Source organism: Ranitomeya imitator, chromosome 7 (assembly GCF_032444005.1).
Source record: "Ranitomeya imitator isolate aRanImi1 chromosome 7, aRanImi1.pri, whole genome shotgun sequence".
Taxonomy (NCBI): Eukaryota; Metazoa; Chordata; class Amphibia; order Anura; family Dendrobatidae; genus Ranitomeya; species Ranitomeya imitator.
The window spans coordinates 189,461,175-189,477,071 of NC_091288.1; the positions used below are offsets into that span (position 1 = coordinate 189,461,175).

Consider the following 15,897-nt stretch of genomic DNA (forward strand, 5'->3'; position numbering starts at 1 on the left):
CGCTAATGGGCAGCTTCACTGTTATTTTCTTCTGATCAAGCTGACATCTGGAAGAATTGTGAGAGTAACAGCAGTTCAGATTCCTTTTCGGTGTCCGCTTTGTCTAAATCAAGCGAGAGTGAAGCTGTCACTAATTGTCTGCAGGGCTCTAGTGACATAATGTCACTCAAGCTCGGGAGACCCGACGGTGACATTGCTGAAACTGCACAAGCACCAGAGGCCGAGTACAGTATTTGAGCAGGAGTTGTCTGATTATCGTGGACGACCCCTTTAACTGATACACACCAGTCTTAACAAAGATCACCTTCCTAGTGGATAGGTGATATGTTGTTAAGCCTGGAGTACCCCTTTAACGTCACATTGTTTTGCCACTGCTCTATGGTAGTATCCTAAAGACCTGCCGTCACTTTCTTCAGTCTTGCCATATTTTATTGGATTTTCTAATTTTTTTTGTCCCATTTTTTTTTCCTCCAGGTTTTACAGCATATTCTGAACCCAGCCTTTTTATACAGTTTTGAGAAAAATGAAGGAGAGCAGCTCTTGGGGCCACCGAATCCCGAAGGGGACAACCAAGAGAGCATCACTAGTGTATTTATTACCAAGGTAGGTTTGTCCGATGCATCTAGTCCACGGGGGGTCTTTGTCAGAGCATTTCAATGACGTCCTCTTGCTCCGTCCATTGACAGGTGTTAGACCCTGAAAAACAGACGGATATGCTGGACTCGCTCAGGATTTACCTCTTGCAGTTTGCGACCCTTCTGGTAGAACACGCGCCACATCACATCCACGACAATAACAAAAACCGCAACAGCAAACTGAGACGTCTCATGACGTTCGCCTGGCCGTGCCTGCTGTCTAAAGCCTGCGTGGACCCTGCCTGCAAGTACAGCGGGCACCTGCTCCTGGCCCACATCATCTCAAAGTTTGCCATACACAAGAAGATTGTTTTGCAGGTGACTGTTTCTGTGGTCCGTCATTGAATTTTAAGCCTCGGTGGAGATTACAAGATGACAACTCTCTCCTTGTTTTCCAAGGTCTTTCACAGTCTGCTAAAAGCGCATGCCATGGAAGCACGAGCCATTGTCCGCCAAGCCATGGCTATCCTCACTCCTGCAGTGCCGGCGCGGATGGAGGACGGCCACCAAATGCTGACCCATTGGACACGCAAAATAATCGTAGAGGAAGGGCACACTGTCCCACAGCTTGTCCACATCCTGCATTTAATAGTGCAGCACTTCAAGGTTGGTTGTATGTCAGATCCATGAGTCCTCTGCTTAAAAGTTGCCTACCTTATATAAAAGTGCACCCTTAATCCTAAAGGTTTTGAGCATTATTTTTTTTTTTTTCAGTATTCATTGATAATTTTTTTTTAAACTCCAAATGCTTGAAAGTGACGCAAGTGGTTCATGACTGTTGCGCAAAAATGAAAAAGGCTCTCTACTCTTGTCTTAAATCTTCTTTGCTCCTTTTTATTCCCCCCAAAATTGTACTTTCCGTTAAAATGTCGCACCCATCCCTGCCGTACCAAAAGGGAAATAAATCTGTGTAAAGTACTGGAGTACATTTGCACCAAAAAATGTTGCTACTCTTTATCCCCTTTACAACCTTGGACTTATAGGTAAGTCCAGCTCATCTACTCCTCCTTTGATGCGGGCTCTGGTGCTGAGCCCGCATCTTTCCCTGCACATGACAGCTGATCTGATCGGCTGTCATGTGCCTCTAACAACCACGGGTGGAATCGTAATCCACCCGCAGCTGTTAACATGTTAAATGCCGCTGTCAATCACTGACAGACATTTAACACAAGCGATCCGGAAGCATGTCACAAGACCCACCCATCTGAGCCCCTGACAAATGATTGCTGGGTGACTATAGTTTGGCATGACAGCCGGGGGAGGTCTACAGAAGACCTCCGTGCTCGTGGCCGGCGTTCGTAGGAGATAATGATTTCTGCTATACGACATAGGGCTGTAGGTTTGCTATCTATAGCACAAGCGATCGGACAATTGCAGCTTCATGTTTCCTAAGGAGGCTATTGAAGTAAGTAAAAGGAATAAAAAAGCCGCATTGCATGAATCGGCCGCAAACATCTGAAAAGCAAAAATCCTTCTCTCAACACACACATGTAATAGGCTTAAGAAAAAAAACTAGGTGCAAATGAAAAACCAGCAAAAAAAAAATGCCAACAACGAGAAAATGAATAATGACTGGTGGCCTGTATGTCTCGTTCTCAGGTGTATTATCCCGTGCGGCACAACCTGGTGCAGCACATGGTGAGCGCGATGCAGCGGCTGGGGTTCACGCCGAGTGTTACTATAGAGCAGAGGAAATTGGCCGTGGACCTGGCGGAGGTTGTCATCAAGTGGGAATTGCAGAGAATAAAAGACCAGGTATAACAGGGCTGCCATAATCTAACGCACGGGGAGTCTCATTTCACCCAATGCATCTAATTAATCTCGCTCTGATGATTCGCCCAGCCGGATTCTGACATGGACGCAAATGGTAGCGGCGACGCTGGCAGCTCCGGTGCTGGAGGAGTGAAGAGGAGTATGACGGTAGACGCCGGCCAGGAAGTGAAGCGTTTCCGAACGGCCACAGGGGGGATTAGCACCGTAAGATTCTCTTTCTTCCTTGTACTGGTTGTTCCATTTCCTGTTGGAATCTCCTGGAGTAGCGCCAGCTTTCTATTTCCATGTTCACAAAAACCGTGAATTCACGACTTGATGTGTTTTTTTTTTTTTTTAATTGCAGGTGTTCGGTCGCAGCCAGTCACTCCCAGGGTCAGATGCCGTTATTACAAAGCCTATAGAAAAGCAGCACACTGACACCGTGGTGAATTTCCTTATTAGGATAGCTTGCCAGGTAGGACAGTTTACTGGTCGTGTCGCCTGGTGCCAAGGGTCGCATCACCTGGTGCCAAGGGACGCATCACCTGGTGCGACGGGTCGTATCGCCTGGTTCCTAGGGTCGTATCGCCTGGTTCCTAGGGTCGTATCGCCTGGTGGGCCGGGTCGTATCGCCTGGTGGGCCGGGTCGTATCGCCTGGTGGGCCGGGTCGTATCGCCTGGTGGGCCGGGTCGTATCGCCTGGTGGGCCGGGTCGTATCGCCTGGTGCTACGGAAATGCTTAATGATCACCTGTATAAGAGTGGCCATATGCATTAGATGAATACCACCCAAACTCCCCATCTGGTGTGTATAGTGGTGTCCTGACTGCGCTTATGGCAGATGGTGGGCAAGTAAGGGTCTAGCATTTCACCGTGCGCCATATTTTTTTTTCTTAAAGGGGTTGCCTATATCAGATGAATTGGGATTTGGCACCCTACACCCTCATTGATCAGATGTTAGCTGATAGTAGACAGTCTACTGAACATCATAGCTCAGCACACCATGTAGTGGCCGTTCCTGGGTACTGCAACTTGGCTCCTATTGAAGTGAATGTGATCTGAGTGGCAGTACCTGACTGCGGCCATTATACAAAACACGGATTATTATTATTATTTATTTATGTAGCACCATTAATTCCATAGTGCTGTACATGATCTGTAGTATTCAGCCTAACAGCTGATCGGTGGGGGCTGCGGAGTGTTGGACCCCCACAGATCTAATGTTGATAACCTATCCTAAGGGTAAACCATCATAATCAATGTCCTGAATAACCTTTCTATGGATGATTAGCTGCGACCAGAGGTATCCGTCAGCGGCTTACCCCCTTACCCCTCTCTTTTTATTAGGGGCATTCGCTTTCAAATAAGTGTTATGGCCATGCCCCTATAGTGTATGGCCGGCTTCATGTCACACGTGGCTGTGAAAGCTCATTATATATTAACATATAATACTGCCGGGCACCCAAGAGACTGACTCAAGCCCTCAGACCGGTAGGGATGCACCCAAAGCCATTCACTTACATTATATTAGTCGTGAGTGCTGCTGTGCAGGTCCGTGGTGGTCCTGGAGGTCGGACCCTCACAATCCATCATATTAATGCATTTCGTAGCCATACGTTTTATGACGGTTCCCATAGTTCAGTACCGATCCCCCTATGGTCAGAACCATGCGGAGACTTGGTTATTATTAATAGTATTTTGCATGGAAAGTTGATCGTTTTCTCTTTCATTTATTCTTTCTGTAGACTGATGCCGGCTCTAGGATGTGTCCGCACGTCATCCTGTAGCATTCGTCACGTCGTCTCCTTTACCGTGTCCATTATGTGCTATGGAGGATGTTTCTTGCCGGCGTTCCTAGTAATCTGTGATGCCTGTTGGTTCCTGTTGTGCAGGTTAATGACAACTCAAACACGGCCGGATCTCCAGGAGAGCTGCTATCTCGACGCTGTGTCAACCTCCTGAAGACGGCCCTGCGTGCCGACATGTGGCCCAAATCGGAGCTGAAGCTGCAATGGTTCGATAAGCTGCTAATGACTGTGGTGAGTGGCTGCTTTCTTCACGGCAGTGAGGACACAAAGAGGCGCTTCTGTTCTTCTAAATCCTTGGCCCTGCCTCGGAGAGCCTTAATATAAGGTTATGTACTTACTATTGGCCATACACTGCTCTAAGGAAAGTAAAAAAAAAATGCAGGCAGCAACCTTGCTCGACCATTCGCTTCCACCCAAAATTAACGGGGGACTGTATAACGAGTCGGTGGGTGGTCTAGGCGCCCTTTTATTTAGTGGCTGGATTTTACTTTTAGGACACCGCCACGGGACATCAAAACTTATCTCGAAAACCGGCCAATGCCATACATGTATATCTCTGTTCACTTTTATGGGAGTTCCGAAATTGGAATTCCCATAAAAGCGAATGGAGAGAGCAGTGCGTGGGAAGGCTCGAGACGATTGCGGCTCCCAGATACAGGGCTCGCGTCAATTAGACATTTATAATGTTTCCTGTGGATTTTGAGAAATTGCAAAAGAAGGGAGAAGTCGCTATGGAAGAAAATAGGCAGCTCTCAATAGAAATCTCATCAGTGTTATTAAAAATGAACATAAGAAAACAAATATGATTAAAAACCACAAACCACACACAAAAAAAGGAAATCCACAAAATATAAAAAAAAGCTATAGATTATCTACCATCGAAACCTTCAAAAAGAACCTGAAGACCCACCTCTTCCGACAAGCCTACAACCTGCAGTAACCACCGATTGACCAAACCGCTGCACGGCCAGCTCTACCCTCACCTACTGTATCCTCACCCATCCCTTGTAGATTGTGAGCCCTCGCGGGCAGGGTCCTCTCTCCTCCTGTACCAGTTGTGACTTGTATTTTTCAAGATTATTGTACTTGTTTTATTATGTATACCCCTCCTCACATGTAAAGCGCCATGGAATAAATGGCGCTATAATAATAAATAATAATAATAAATAATCGAAACCGATGGATTAAAAGACATGTTATATAACCAACTCCAAGAAAATGTAACTATAGGTTCGAACTCAAATAAAATAATGCCGACCAACTCCGTATCAACGGCGTATAAGAGATGCTGATTTTCCGGGAGAGAAAGGAGGCGAGTAAGGATAGGTAATGTTACCATGATAGGTTTAATAAAGACCAGATCTGTGCACTACTCCAGGGATATGGAAAATCACAGTAACGTGTCGCCATAAGAGGAGAATAAATAACACCGCATCCTGTAGGAAATGTCAGTTCTTCAGGAGAGAATCGAGGCACTTACAGAAAAGAATAGACGCCGAATCCGGGGTGTGAGTTAAATGAAGACATCCCTGTGGGGAAAATAACTTTACGCATATTGCTTTATATTTTATCTTCACACACGTTTTGTCCTAATGAAGACATTTCATATATGATGCGGTGTTATTTGATCTTTATTATAACTCTTATCATGGGAATGTTTTCTGTCCTCAGTCATCTCCTCTGTCTCCATAAATCAGCATCTTTTTATATGCCATTGATACATAGCTATTAATTAGTCGGTATTATGGAGGCCCACAAAGCAGGAGACAGCTATAAGGAGATAGCAAAGTGTTTTGAAGTTGCTCTTTCCTCAGTTTGAAATGTAATTAAGAAATGGCAGCTAACAGGAACAATGGAGGTCAAGATAAAAAGTGGAAGACCAATCAAAATTCCAGTGAAAGCTGCTGGTAGGATTGCTAGAGAAGCAAGTCAGAACCCCCGCTTGACTGCAAAAGACCTTAAGAAAGATTTAGCAGACTCTGGAGTTGTGGTACATTGTTCTACTGTTCAAAGACACCTGCACAAATTTGGGTTTGATGGAAGAGTCATCAGAAGAAAACCTCTCCTGCGTCCTCCCCATAAAATGCAGAGTTCGAAGTATGCAAAAGAACATCTAAACAAGCCTGATGCATTTTGGAAACAAGTCCTGTGGACTGATGAGGTTAAAATAGAACTCTCTGGCCACAATGATCAAAGGTATGTGTGAGAAAAAAGGACACAGAATTTCAGGAACATCTCAAAAAGGACATCTCGCTAACCATTAAGCGTGGGGGTGGATCAATCATGCATTTGGGGTTGGGTTGGAGCCAAAGGCACGGGGAACATTTCACCGGTGAAGGGAAGAATGGATTCAATAACATTTCAACAAATTCTTGATGCAAACATAACACCATCTGTAAAAAGCTGAAGTTGAAAAGAGGATGGGTAACGATCCTAAACACACGTCTAAATCCACAGTAGACAAACTCAAAAGGCGAAAGCTGAAGATTTTACAATGACCCTCACAGTCCCATGATCTGAACATCATTGAAAATCTGTGTCTAGACCTCAAAATAGCAGAGCATGCAAGATGACCTAGGAATGTAACTTTTTAACTATGTTTGACCCTTTGCTGCATTATGTGTTCTTATTCGCAATTTCACTAAAAATGACGATATTTCTATTGGTAAATGCTCAATATCATCCATTAGGTTGCGCAACCGAAATGAGGATCCTTTATTCAAAATTAAGCTGTTTTAATTCCATCACTAGTTTTGATACTAAACCTATGTCGTTTTCAAGTGTAAAAAACAACTGTACACGAGTCCCCGCAGCTGCATGTCTCCCAGCTGTTCGACAACCACAACACATGCAGGGATCTCCTGTTAGGCAATCCTTGCATGTGTTGCGGCTGTCTAACAATGCGAAACATGCAGCTGCGGGGACTTGAACATATTTTTCGAGCATGCCAATGACACTCGGCACAGGAGCGTGCTCGGATAACACCTGATCAGAGCACGTTCGCTCATCGTTATCAGCTGATGTGGTTTCTTGTAGTATTGTCATTTAGGCTTGTCATTTAGGCTATGTGCACACGTTCAGGATTTCTCGCAGAAAATTCCTGAGAAAAACCTGAAATTTTCTGCAAGAAATCTGCATGCGTTTTTGCCGCGTGTTTGGTGCGTTTTTGATGTGTTTTTTTCCGGACATTTCCCAATGCGTTTTGTAGTGAAAAATCTGCAAAAAAAATGCAAAATTAATGAACATGCTGCGTTTTTTACCGCGATGCGTTTTTTTCACGGAAAAAAGAGCATCATGTGCACAAAACATGCGGAATTCATTCTAAATGATAGGATGCTTATTGTATGTGTTTTTTTTTTTGCGGTTTTATAGCGTTTTTATCGGGAAAAAACGCGAAAAAACAGCAACGTGTGCACACAGCCTTAATGTCATAAGTGCAGTCTTCAACAAACCTGCCTGCAAATGTCATTCATCTAAGTTTGAAATGCTAAGCTGCCCTTCGTGATGTTGATTAATTAAGCTCTGATACATTAATAGCTGGGTCCTGAAACCTGAAAAACAGGCGATGAGCTTTTATCTCAGTGGGCCATCCCAGGGTGTCTCAGCAGCTGAAGGATCAGATTCCTATTTAGAGATGATGTTTGGAAATTTCCAACTATGCAGAGGTGCCCATACTGACACTTCCGACTCACTACACTACCTGCATGTACCACTCTAAGTGACGGTCTGACATAGGCTGACAAGAGTGTAGCTATCAAATCCAAATAGTCCCTGACCCCCAACGTGCTTTAAAGAGGACTTGCCACCAAATATTTCATATTGAACCAGATACACAAATATAAGAGTTGCTTTGGAGCAGAATAGAACTTTTTTTTTTTTTTTTTTTGCAATTAAAGTATTTGGCACCTAATGAGTTAACTTTAGTTAAGTCCCAGTAGGTATTTTCAGAGAGATTTCACTGGGGGTGTGTCCTTCTCCCTCTTTTTGATATTGACCAATAATAAGCAGGCAGCAACACACTGGAGAAAGAAGAACACACCCCCGCAATAACTTGGAATCTGTTTGTGAGACGTAGTGACAGTTTTCACTGCAAAGTGATTTCATGTGCTGGTGCACAGCAGACCTGAGTATGATCAGCTAATAGCATTCATTTCCAGGAGTCAGTGTGGGGGGAGGGGCATTACTGCAGACTTTGAATCTAATTACAAACACTTCCAGTAGCTTTCCTACCAAATTCAAAGCAGCTTGATTTGGCAGGACCATGGTAGCATCGCCAAAGCGAGTGTAGTGCCGTCACCTCTGCTGTACTGAGTCCTCTCCACACTGATTTCCTGAGACGAGATCTGAAAACTGCTAATCACACTCAGATCTGCTATGCTCCAGCACGTTTGTCAATGATACTGTGGGGGCGTGTTCTTCTCTCCCCAGTGTTTTGCTCCCTGCTTATGATTGGTCACCCTCAGAGGAGGAAGTATACGCCCCCCAGTGAAATCTCTCTGGGAATGCCCACCTAATTTTTTGTGTTAACTGTTTAGCTGCCAAATATTTTGCCAATCTCTCTGCAGCGGAGAGGTAAAATCTCGGCAACCACTATTACATCATGTGTCCAGTTCAAGATGAAAAATTTTGTGACTGATCCTGCTTAAATTCCTTCGTTGCCCGTTCCTTATAATAAACTGTTAATCATGTAGGTTGGTATAGTCGAGTCCATTCTCTTTACTTGCCCTTTTTTTTTTTAATAAGAGGCTGCACATGACCGATAGGATGAAATGTCATTCACAAGTTATTTTTATTTTTTTCCATGACCCGCAGTCATTTTTACTGTCACATTGAGTGACGGTGACGTAATTAACACTTATCCTGCAGTTTGACAATGCAATTGCAAGTATTCTTTAGAGAAATCTATGAAGTTGTTAAACTGTACTGATCTGCTTCTGTAGTCACATCAGCGTCATGGCTGCCTGTCATAACAGATTCAAGACTGCAATGCCGGATCCATTTTTACAAATAATGTTTTTTGGGGGGGTTTTGGTGCTTTTAACAGCAGGAATAGCAACACGGATGAATAATAAGAGCCGGACATGGATGTGCACTGAGCTTCGGTGATGACTGTTCCTGGGAATGCTGTATGGCCGGCATTATCGGCCTTATTCTCGGGGCATATTTGTGGGACACTTTAAGCCCTACCTCTCTGCCCGAGCACCCAAGATTTTCTGGATTATTAAAAGGGGAAGTTATTATTTTTTGGCTGCTATAAAATAAATTAAAAGGGTTTTTTCCTTCGCCTCATTGGGGGACACAGACCGTGGGTGTATGCTGCTGCCACTAGGAGGCGACACTAAGTGATACAAGGAAAGTTCTCTCCTCCCCTGCAGTATACACCCTCCTGCTGTCTCTCAGCCAACCAGTTCTTGCTTAGTGTCTGTAGGAGGCACACGGGTCTGGTTCAGACCCCAATGTTTTTATTTTACTTTTTTGTAAATTCTTATTTTTTAATTAACGGAGTGAAGGGGGTGACTGATCCTTCCAAGGTTTCGATCTCCCCCGAATCATCAACAGGCGAGCACGGCGAGTATTCCTCCCCGTACCCTCTCCTGCGACGTGGGAAGCCATGCCTGAGCTCACTTCAGGGGCGACGGTTCCTTTCATGGTCCCAATCTCCCCACACCAGCAGCAGGCGACCACATGGAGTGTCGCCTCCATGTATCCTCTCCTGGAGCCAGGCCTAATGCCGGACAACTGGCCCTGTCCACCCGGACTGAGCTCCGTGGATGTACAGAGGCCCCTCTCTATGGCGTCCGAGCAGCCCCCACTGTCCCACCACTGTGAAAGCGGATGGCACAAGGAGGCGGACGGGTCCTTTCCACCTCCCTAACAAAGGGATGATGGATTGAGGTCTATCCCTGCACCGTCCTCGCTGCACAGGACAGCGCTGAAACCCACATCCGTGGCGGCTCTATGCCGGGATGCGCACCGATGGTGAGTGGATCCATCTTCAGTGGGGATATTCACATGCTGACAGGCAGCCTCAGCCACTTCCCTGTGGCCCACCTCCCTGAGGTAACGCTCCCTGAGGTAGCCCTCCGCCGCCGACCCCAGCTTGTCCCAGAGTACATAGTTCCCCTCAGTCGACTTCGTCAATGACCGCAATCCATAGTTCTCTGACCAAGAGATTGAATCCCTTCGTGTACCCTCTGTGGCTCGGGAGTGCTTGCAGGACCGATATCCATGGTCCCTATCCTACATGGGAGCCGTCGGCTAGCAGGGGCCGCAAGTATTCTAGAAACGTACAGGCGTCTAGAAACATACAGGCATCTAGAAAACGGAAGTTTTCGTTTCCTGCTCCCTCACCAATGATTTCATGACAACAAGGCTCTGAATATGGATTGGATATTGCCTGGATTTGCCAGAGCTTCAGAGAAGGATGACTCGCCTATTTATACCATCAACCAATCTGGCTCCATTGACGAGGACTCTGGTTCTGCTCTAGATCACGCAGTGTCCCTCATAAGGAGACTAAACTTCCTCATAGAGCATTTGCCATTCAGTCTGGATAAGTGATTCACTGGACAGAAGCCTCTACGTGGGATGCCATGCCTGGTCAGATTTTTAAGGGCGACGGGTCCTTTTAAGGGGCACCGATCTCACCACACCATCAACAGACGAGCACACGGAGTGTCGCCTCCATGTATCCTCTTCTGCATCCAGGCCTAACGCCAGACAACCTGTACTGTCCACCCGGAGACCTGAACTCTGGATGTACAGAGGTACCCTTTTTGGCGTGTGAGCACCCCCCTCTGCATCACCACTATTTAGCAGATGATGCAAGAAGGCGGACTATTCCTCTCCACTTCCCTGTTAAGAGGTTGATGGATCGAGGGTTCCTAATTTTTATCTCTGCACCGTCAAAAGAGAGCGGCGATGGCAAGAGACTATGACCTGCTGGATGCAGCCGCGCATTCTGCCACTTGGCAGATTAACCGGGTAGAATCTCCTGTGGTATACCTACCAGTATACCCGCCCGATGTATCATCAGTTAAAAATACCATGGACTGTCAGAGAGCAAATCTGGTTTGTTCCGTCTTGCGGCTTCGGGTTCAGCGCTCTATCCTCCCTAGCCGCCGCATGCATTGCTAGAGCAATGGTCTCCTGGCTGGAGACCATAACTACCTTGATTCACACCAGTAACCTTTTCCCGAAGACAGTACAACTGGCCAATCAAATCTATTGAGCGGGAGACTGACAAAGGATTGTATAACGGTTGTCCAGGAAAGTCTAGATCTAAGGGATCTTGGTTCCAAAAAGGGGAGCGAAAAGTAAGACCGATCCTGGACCTCAAACTTCTAACAACCTTTGACATGGTCCTCCTTCTTCGGATGGAGTTCCTCCGCTCAGCCATTACTTCAACAGAAAAAGGTGCAATTTCTGGCATCCATCGACATTTGGGATGCTTACCCTCTTCAAAAATTCCCTCGCTTTTCCATTCTTGAACAGCATTTTCAGGTCACGACCTTGTCCTTCGGCCTTGCTACCGCACCCAGAGTGTTAGCCAAGGTCATGGCGGATGTCATGTTTCTCTTGCACCCTAGAGGCATGGTTGTCCTGCCCTGTTTGGTCGACTGTCAAGCCGCCCTTCCAGGACTACGCTGAGTCGTCTATATCACTTGCGATAACCTCTCACCTGGGCTGGCAGCTAAACTTAGATAAGTTCTCCTCATTTCCAGCCCATCAGATATTCTTTTTGAGGATGATCCTACACACTTCCAGAAGGATGGTAATTCTCCCTCGAGACAAGGTCCTGGCCCTTCAACAGGGAGCTCGCGCACTTGATTACTCATGCCCTCATTTCATTCGATTTGCTAGGAGGGTTCTGAGGAAAAATGGTGACGATAATGGAAGCGGTTTCCTTCGCTCTGCTCATTTTCAGCAAGTCAAACAAACGATAGTCTCTGAGCTCCTTCTTCATCCAGGGCCTTTCTCCTGGTTCAATGGTTATTAGTAACTACCAATGCCAGCCTTCTTCTCCCTATCATTGCTCTGGAGATCCGAACGGTAGTCCTACAGCAGGTCCACTGCCTTCTGGCTGGTCACCCCATCCGAATTCAATTGGATAATTCCACGGCGGTGCCATAAGTCAATCATCTAGCAGGTACCCATGGTCAGGCGCCTTGACCGAGGTACCTCACATTCTCTGATGGGCTGAGATCTATCATTCTGTGGTCTCGGCAGTATATATCCCAGGAGTAGAACTCTGGACGGCAAACCGATTCAGCCATCAGGGTTCCACCTCTAGTCAGTGGGAACTTCACCCCGAAGTCTTCCTTCAGATCTGCCTTCACTGGAGCTCTCCAGTTGTAGATTGGATAGCGTTCAGACTGAATGCAAATGTACTCGAGTTCGTGGTTTGGCCTCGAGAGCCTAGAGCCATCGCTCTGCACGCTCTGGTTCTTCCATGGTGCCAGTTTCCATAACTCCCCTACCACTACTTCCGAAAGCCTTTCGGAAGCAGAAAGGGGCCCAGTGATCCTCCGAGATCCGCACTGACCACGTCAGTTTTTGTTTGCGGAGCTAGTATCTTTCCGCCTTATTGCAGCAAAACTGCAAGTAGGGACTTTCTCACAGGGAGTTTTCACACGTAGTTTTTCCCTATCGCATACTGTTAGCTCATTGGGACCTTAATGGTCCTAGGAGTCTTACAGTAGACTCCTTTTCATCCAGGCAGACTTTACCATCAGGGAAGGTCGCCCTTTTTTCTATGCGATATCCTCACCCTGACGAGTCTTCAGAGATAGCTGCTCTGTTCTTTCAGATTTTTTTTTTCCCTTATTACCTTCAAGGCAAGGTTGTCCTCAGGCCATCCCCATCCCTTGTTACCAAGGTGGTATTGTATTACCACTGTTATGAGGGCATAGTTCTTCCCTCATCTTTCGGCACCAGTGCACAAAATGGAATGAGTTCCCCATATTCTGGACGAAGTGAGTGCTCTGAGTAGATACACCTCGAGGACGGCGTCCTTCCAAAGGTTGGACGCTTTATTTGGGCTTCCTGACAGTAAGAGGAAGGCTTCCTGACGTTTTCAGGAAGGGTTTAGCCGTTTCATCGACCATGTTAGCCTGGTGGATTCGTTTTCACCATCCAGGAGTCCTTCCGTGCTAGATGTCAGCCTATCTCCCTGTCTATCGAGGGTTCTAGGCACCAGGCGTCGGCAAGGCACGCCTGCAAGCTTGCGGATTCGTCCAGTCCGCATGCATTTTTGAAGCACTATAATGCCCACACTTCCACAGATGTGAGTCTGGGCAGGCGGACTCTGCAGGCCGCGATAGCGCCTTTGTAAGTAGCGGTTACACAGGGCCTGATCTGATGTTGTCTCCACCCAGGGACTGCTTTGGGATGTCCCACGGTCTGTGTCCCCCAATGAGGCGCAGGAGAAAGAGGGATTTTTGTGTACTCACCGTAAAATCCTTTTCTCCGAGCCATTCATTGGGGGACACAGCTCCCACCCTATTATTAGCTTGTGCTTGTTTTATAATTTGACATGCTATACTCTCATATATATATAATCCCACATGCTGTACGCTCATATGTTATTGATCTCCTACTGCTTTTGCACCGAACTGGTTAGCTGAGAGCCAGCAGGAGGGTGTATACTGCAGGGGAGGAGCTAACTTTCTTTGTATCACTTAGTGCCAGCCTCCTAGTGGCAGCAGCATACACCCCACGGTCTGTGTCCCCAATGAATGGCTCGGAGAAAAGGATTTTACGGCAAGTACACAAAAATACCTATATTCTGTCTTGAAAAGGTATTCCCAACTCCAATATCCTATCCCAATATGTAGTAGGTGTAGTAATATTAGCAAATGCCTCCAGCTAGGAATTTAGTATAGTTCTTCTGATTCCCTTTGTCACTTACCCCATGTGCAGGGCATGGTTACAACCACTAACTCACTATATGAGTGGTCATAACCATGTATACCTAAGCTACTGCATTGCCCTTGTACATAGGATAAGTGACACTGAATCAGAAGAACTATACTACATTTTTAAGTGAAGGTTTTTGTTGGTATTATTATTACAGCTATGGGTTGAACTAGATGGACTTAAAGTGTTCTTTCAACCTTAATAACTGTTACTATATTGGGATAGGATGTTAAAGATGGGAATACCCCTTGTGACTGCAGACTTGTGAATCCTCACATCGCGCTTACTGCACACTGAGGATTCTCCGGTTTTGGGAAGGGCGGTTTCGTGACAGCAGGAATGTGATTTTCATACATGTGGTCACATGCTGACTAGACGTGCACAGCCTCACTCAGCGCAAATGTATTGAGCCAGGCCGCACATGTCTAGTCGGAATGTGGCCAGAAATATTTAAATTGCGTACTTGTTGTCACGCGCCCGCTGCTCGTGACACCGGAGAATTGTGTGCGTGATGTAAATCTGAGACCTGGATGAAGAGGACAACACATAAGTTGCCAGACTATATGTATTAAAGTATGATAGTGCTATAAAAGGTTTATGAACCAGGATAAGGATAGACAGAGCTACCATAAAAAAAAATGTACAGTACTGTGCAAAAGTTTTAGGCAGGTGTGGAAAAAATGGTGCAAAATAAGAATACTTTCACAAATAAAAGTGTTTATTTTTATTAATTAACAAAAGGCATAGTGAATGAACAAAAGAGAAATCAATAAGGTGTGACCGCCCTTTGGCTTCAACAATGCATCAATTCTTCAAGGGACATTTGCATGCAGTTTTTGAAGGAACTCATCCAAAGGTTGTTCCAAACATCTTGGAGAACTAACCACAGATCTTCTGTAGAAGGCTCGTACACTTGTTTTGTCATGTAATCCCAGACTGGATGATGATGAGATCCCTTCCCTACCTTTGACGTACCTGTACGTCAAAAGTAGGATCCCTGACTTGATTTTCCATGTGCTACTTATCTTGTAATACTTAATTCTTGTTTTATTTGCCCCTTTGCAGGAACAGCCTGCCCAAGCCAATTTTGCCAACATCTGTACCGGTCTGGAGGTCCTGAGCTTCCTTCTTACTGTGCTCCAGAATCCGGCTATTCTCAGCAGCTTCAAACCTCTCCAGAGAGGGATCTCCGCCTGCATGACCTGCGGAAACACCAAAGTCCTCCGAGCCGTCCATACGCTGCTCTCCCGATTGATGAGCGTCTTCCCCACGGAGCCCGGTAAGTTATAGGATGATCGGACTTATATGTATAATGTTTATTGGTAATAATTGGAGATGAGCGAGCGTGCTGGGATAATGCGTTATGAGATCATGCTCGGGTGCTAACATAGTGTCCCTGATTGTCCATCCTGATTCGGATGATATTCGGGGGTGGAGAATAAGCGACTTGTCCAGGAACATTCACATCCTCCTTGGCTTTACAGCTTATCGGTGATTTTCCTGACCCTGGACGATCTTGTTATCAAATGATCAGGATCGTGGTGAATCCCACTAATCCACATTTGCTATGCATGGTTAACCCCACTTACGTTAAATGAGTGTAAATCACTCCAAGTCATCGCTGAATCTGATCATTAGAAATATACATTATCCGTAATTACGTCTCCGTGAAACACCAATTTTTCTATTATGGCCCTAGGATATTTACAAATGAAGTTTACAGCTGGGATTGGGGCAGAGATTAATAGGTTCCTGGCTAGACTATTAATTTCTGGTGTAACAGAG

The 15,897-nt window shown here is 45.9% G+C and overlaps 1 protein-coding gene across 1 annotated transcript in view; it reads left to right on the forward strand.

Moving 5' to 3' along the window:
• TRRAP (transformation/transcription domain associated protein) overlaps positions 1–15,897 on the forward strand; it is a 166,518-nt gene that overhangs the window by 53,555 nt on the left and 97,066 nt on the right. Inside the window, exons 37-44 of the mRNA XM_069734247.1 lie at positions 475–603; positions 687–953; positions 1,035–1,241; positions 2,235–2,390; positions 2,478–2,612; positions 2,752–2,862; positions 4,279–4,425; positions 15,178–15,391. Of these exons, the coding sequence (XP_069590348.1) occupies positions 475–603; positions 687–953; positions 1,035–1,241; positions 2,235–2,390; positions 2,478–2,612; positions 2,752–2,862; positions 4,279–4,425; positions 15,178–15,391 (1,366 nt within the window). The remainder of the gene's footprint in view (positions 1–474; positions 604–686; positions 954–1,034; positions 1,242–2,234; positions 2,391–2,477; positions 2,613–2,751; positions 2,863–4,278; positions 4,426–15,177; positions 15,392–15,897) is intronic.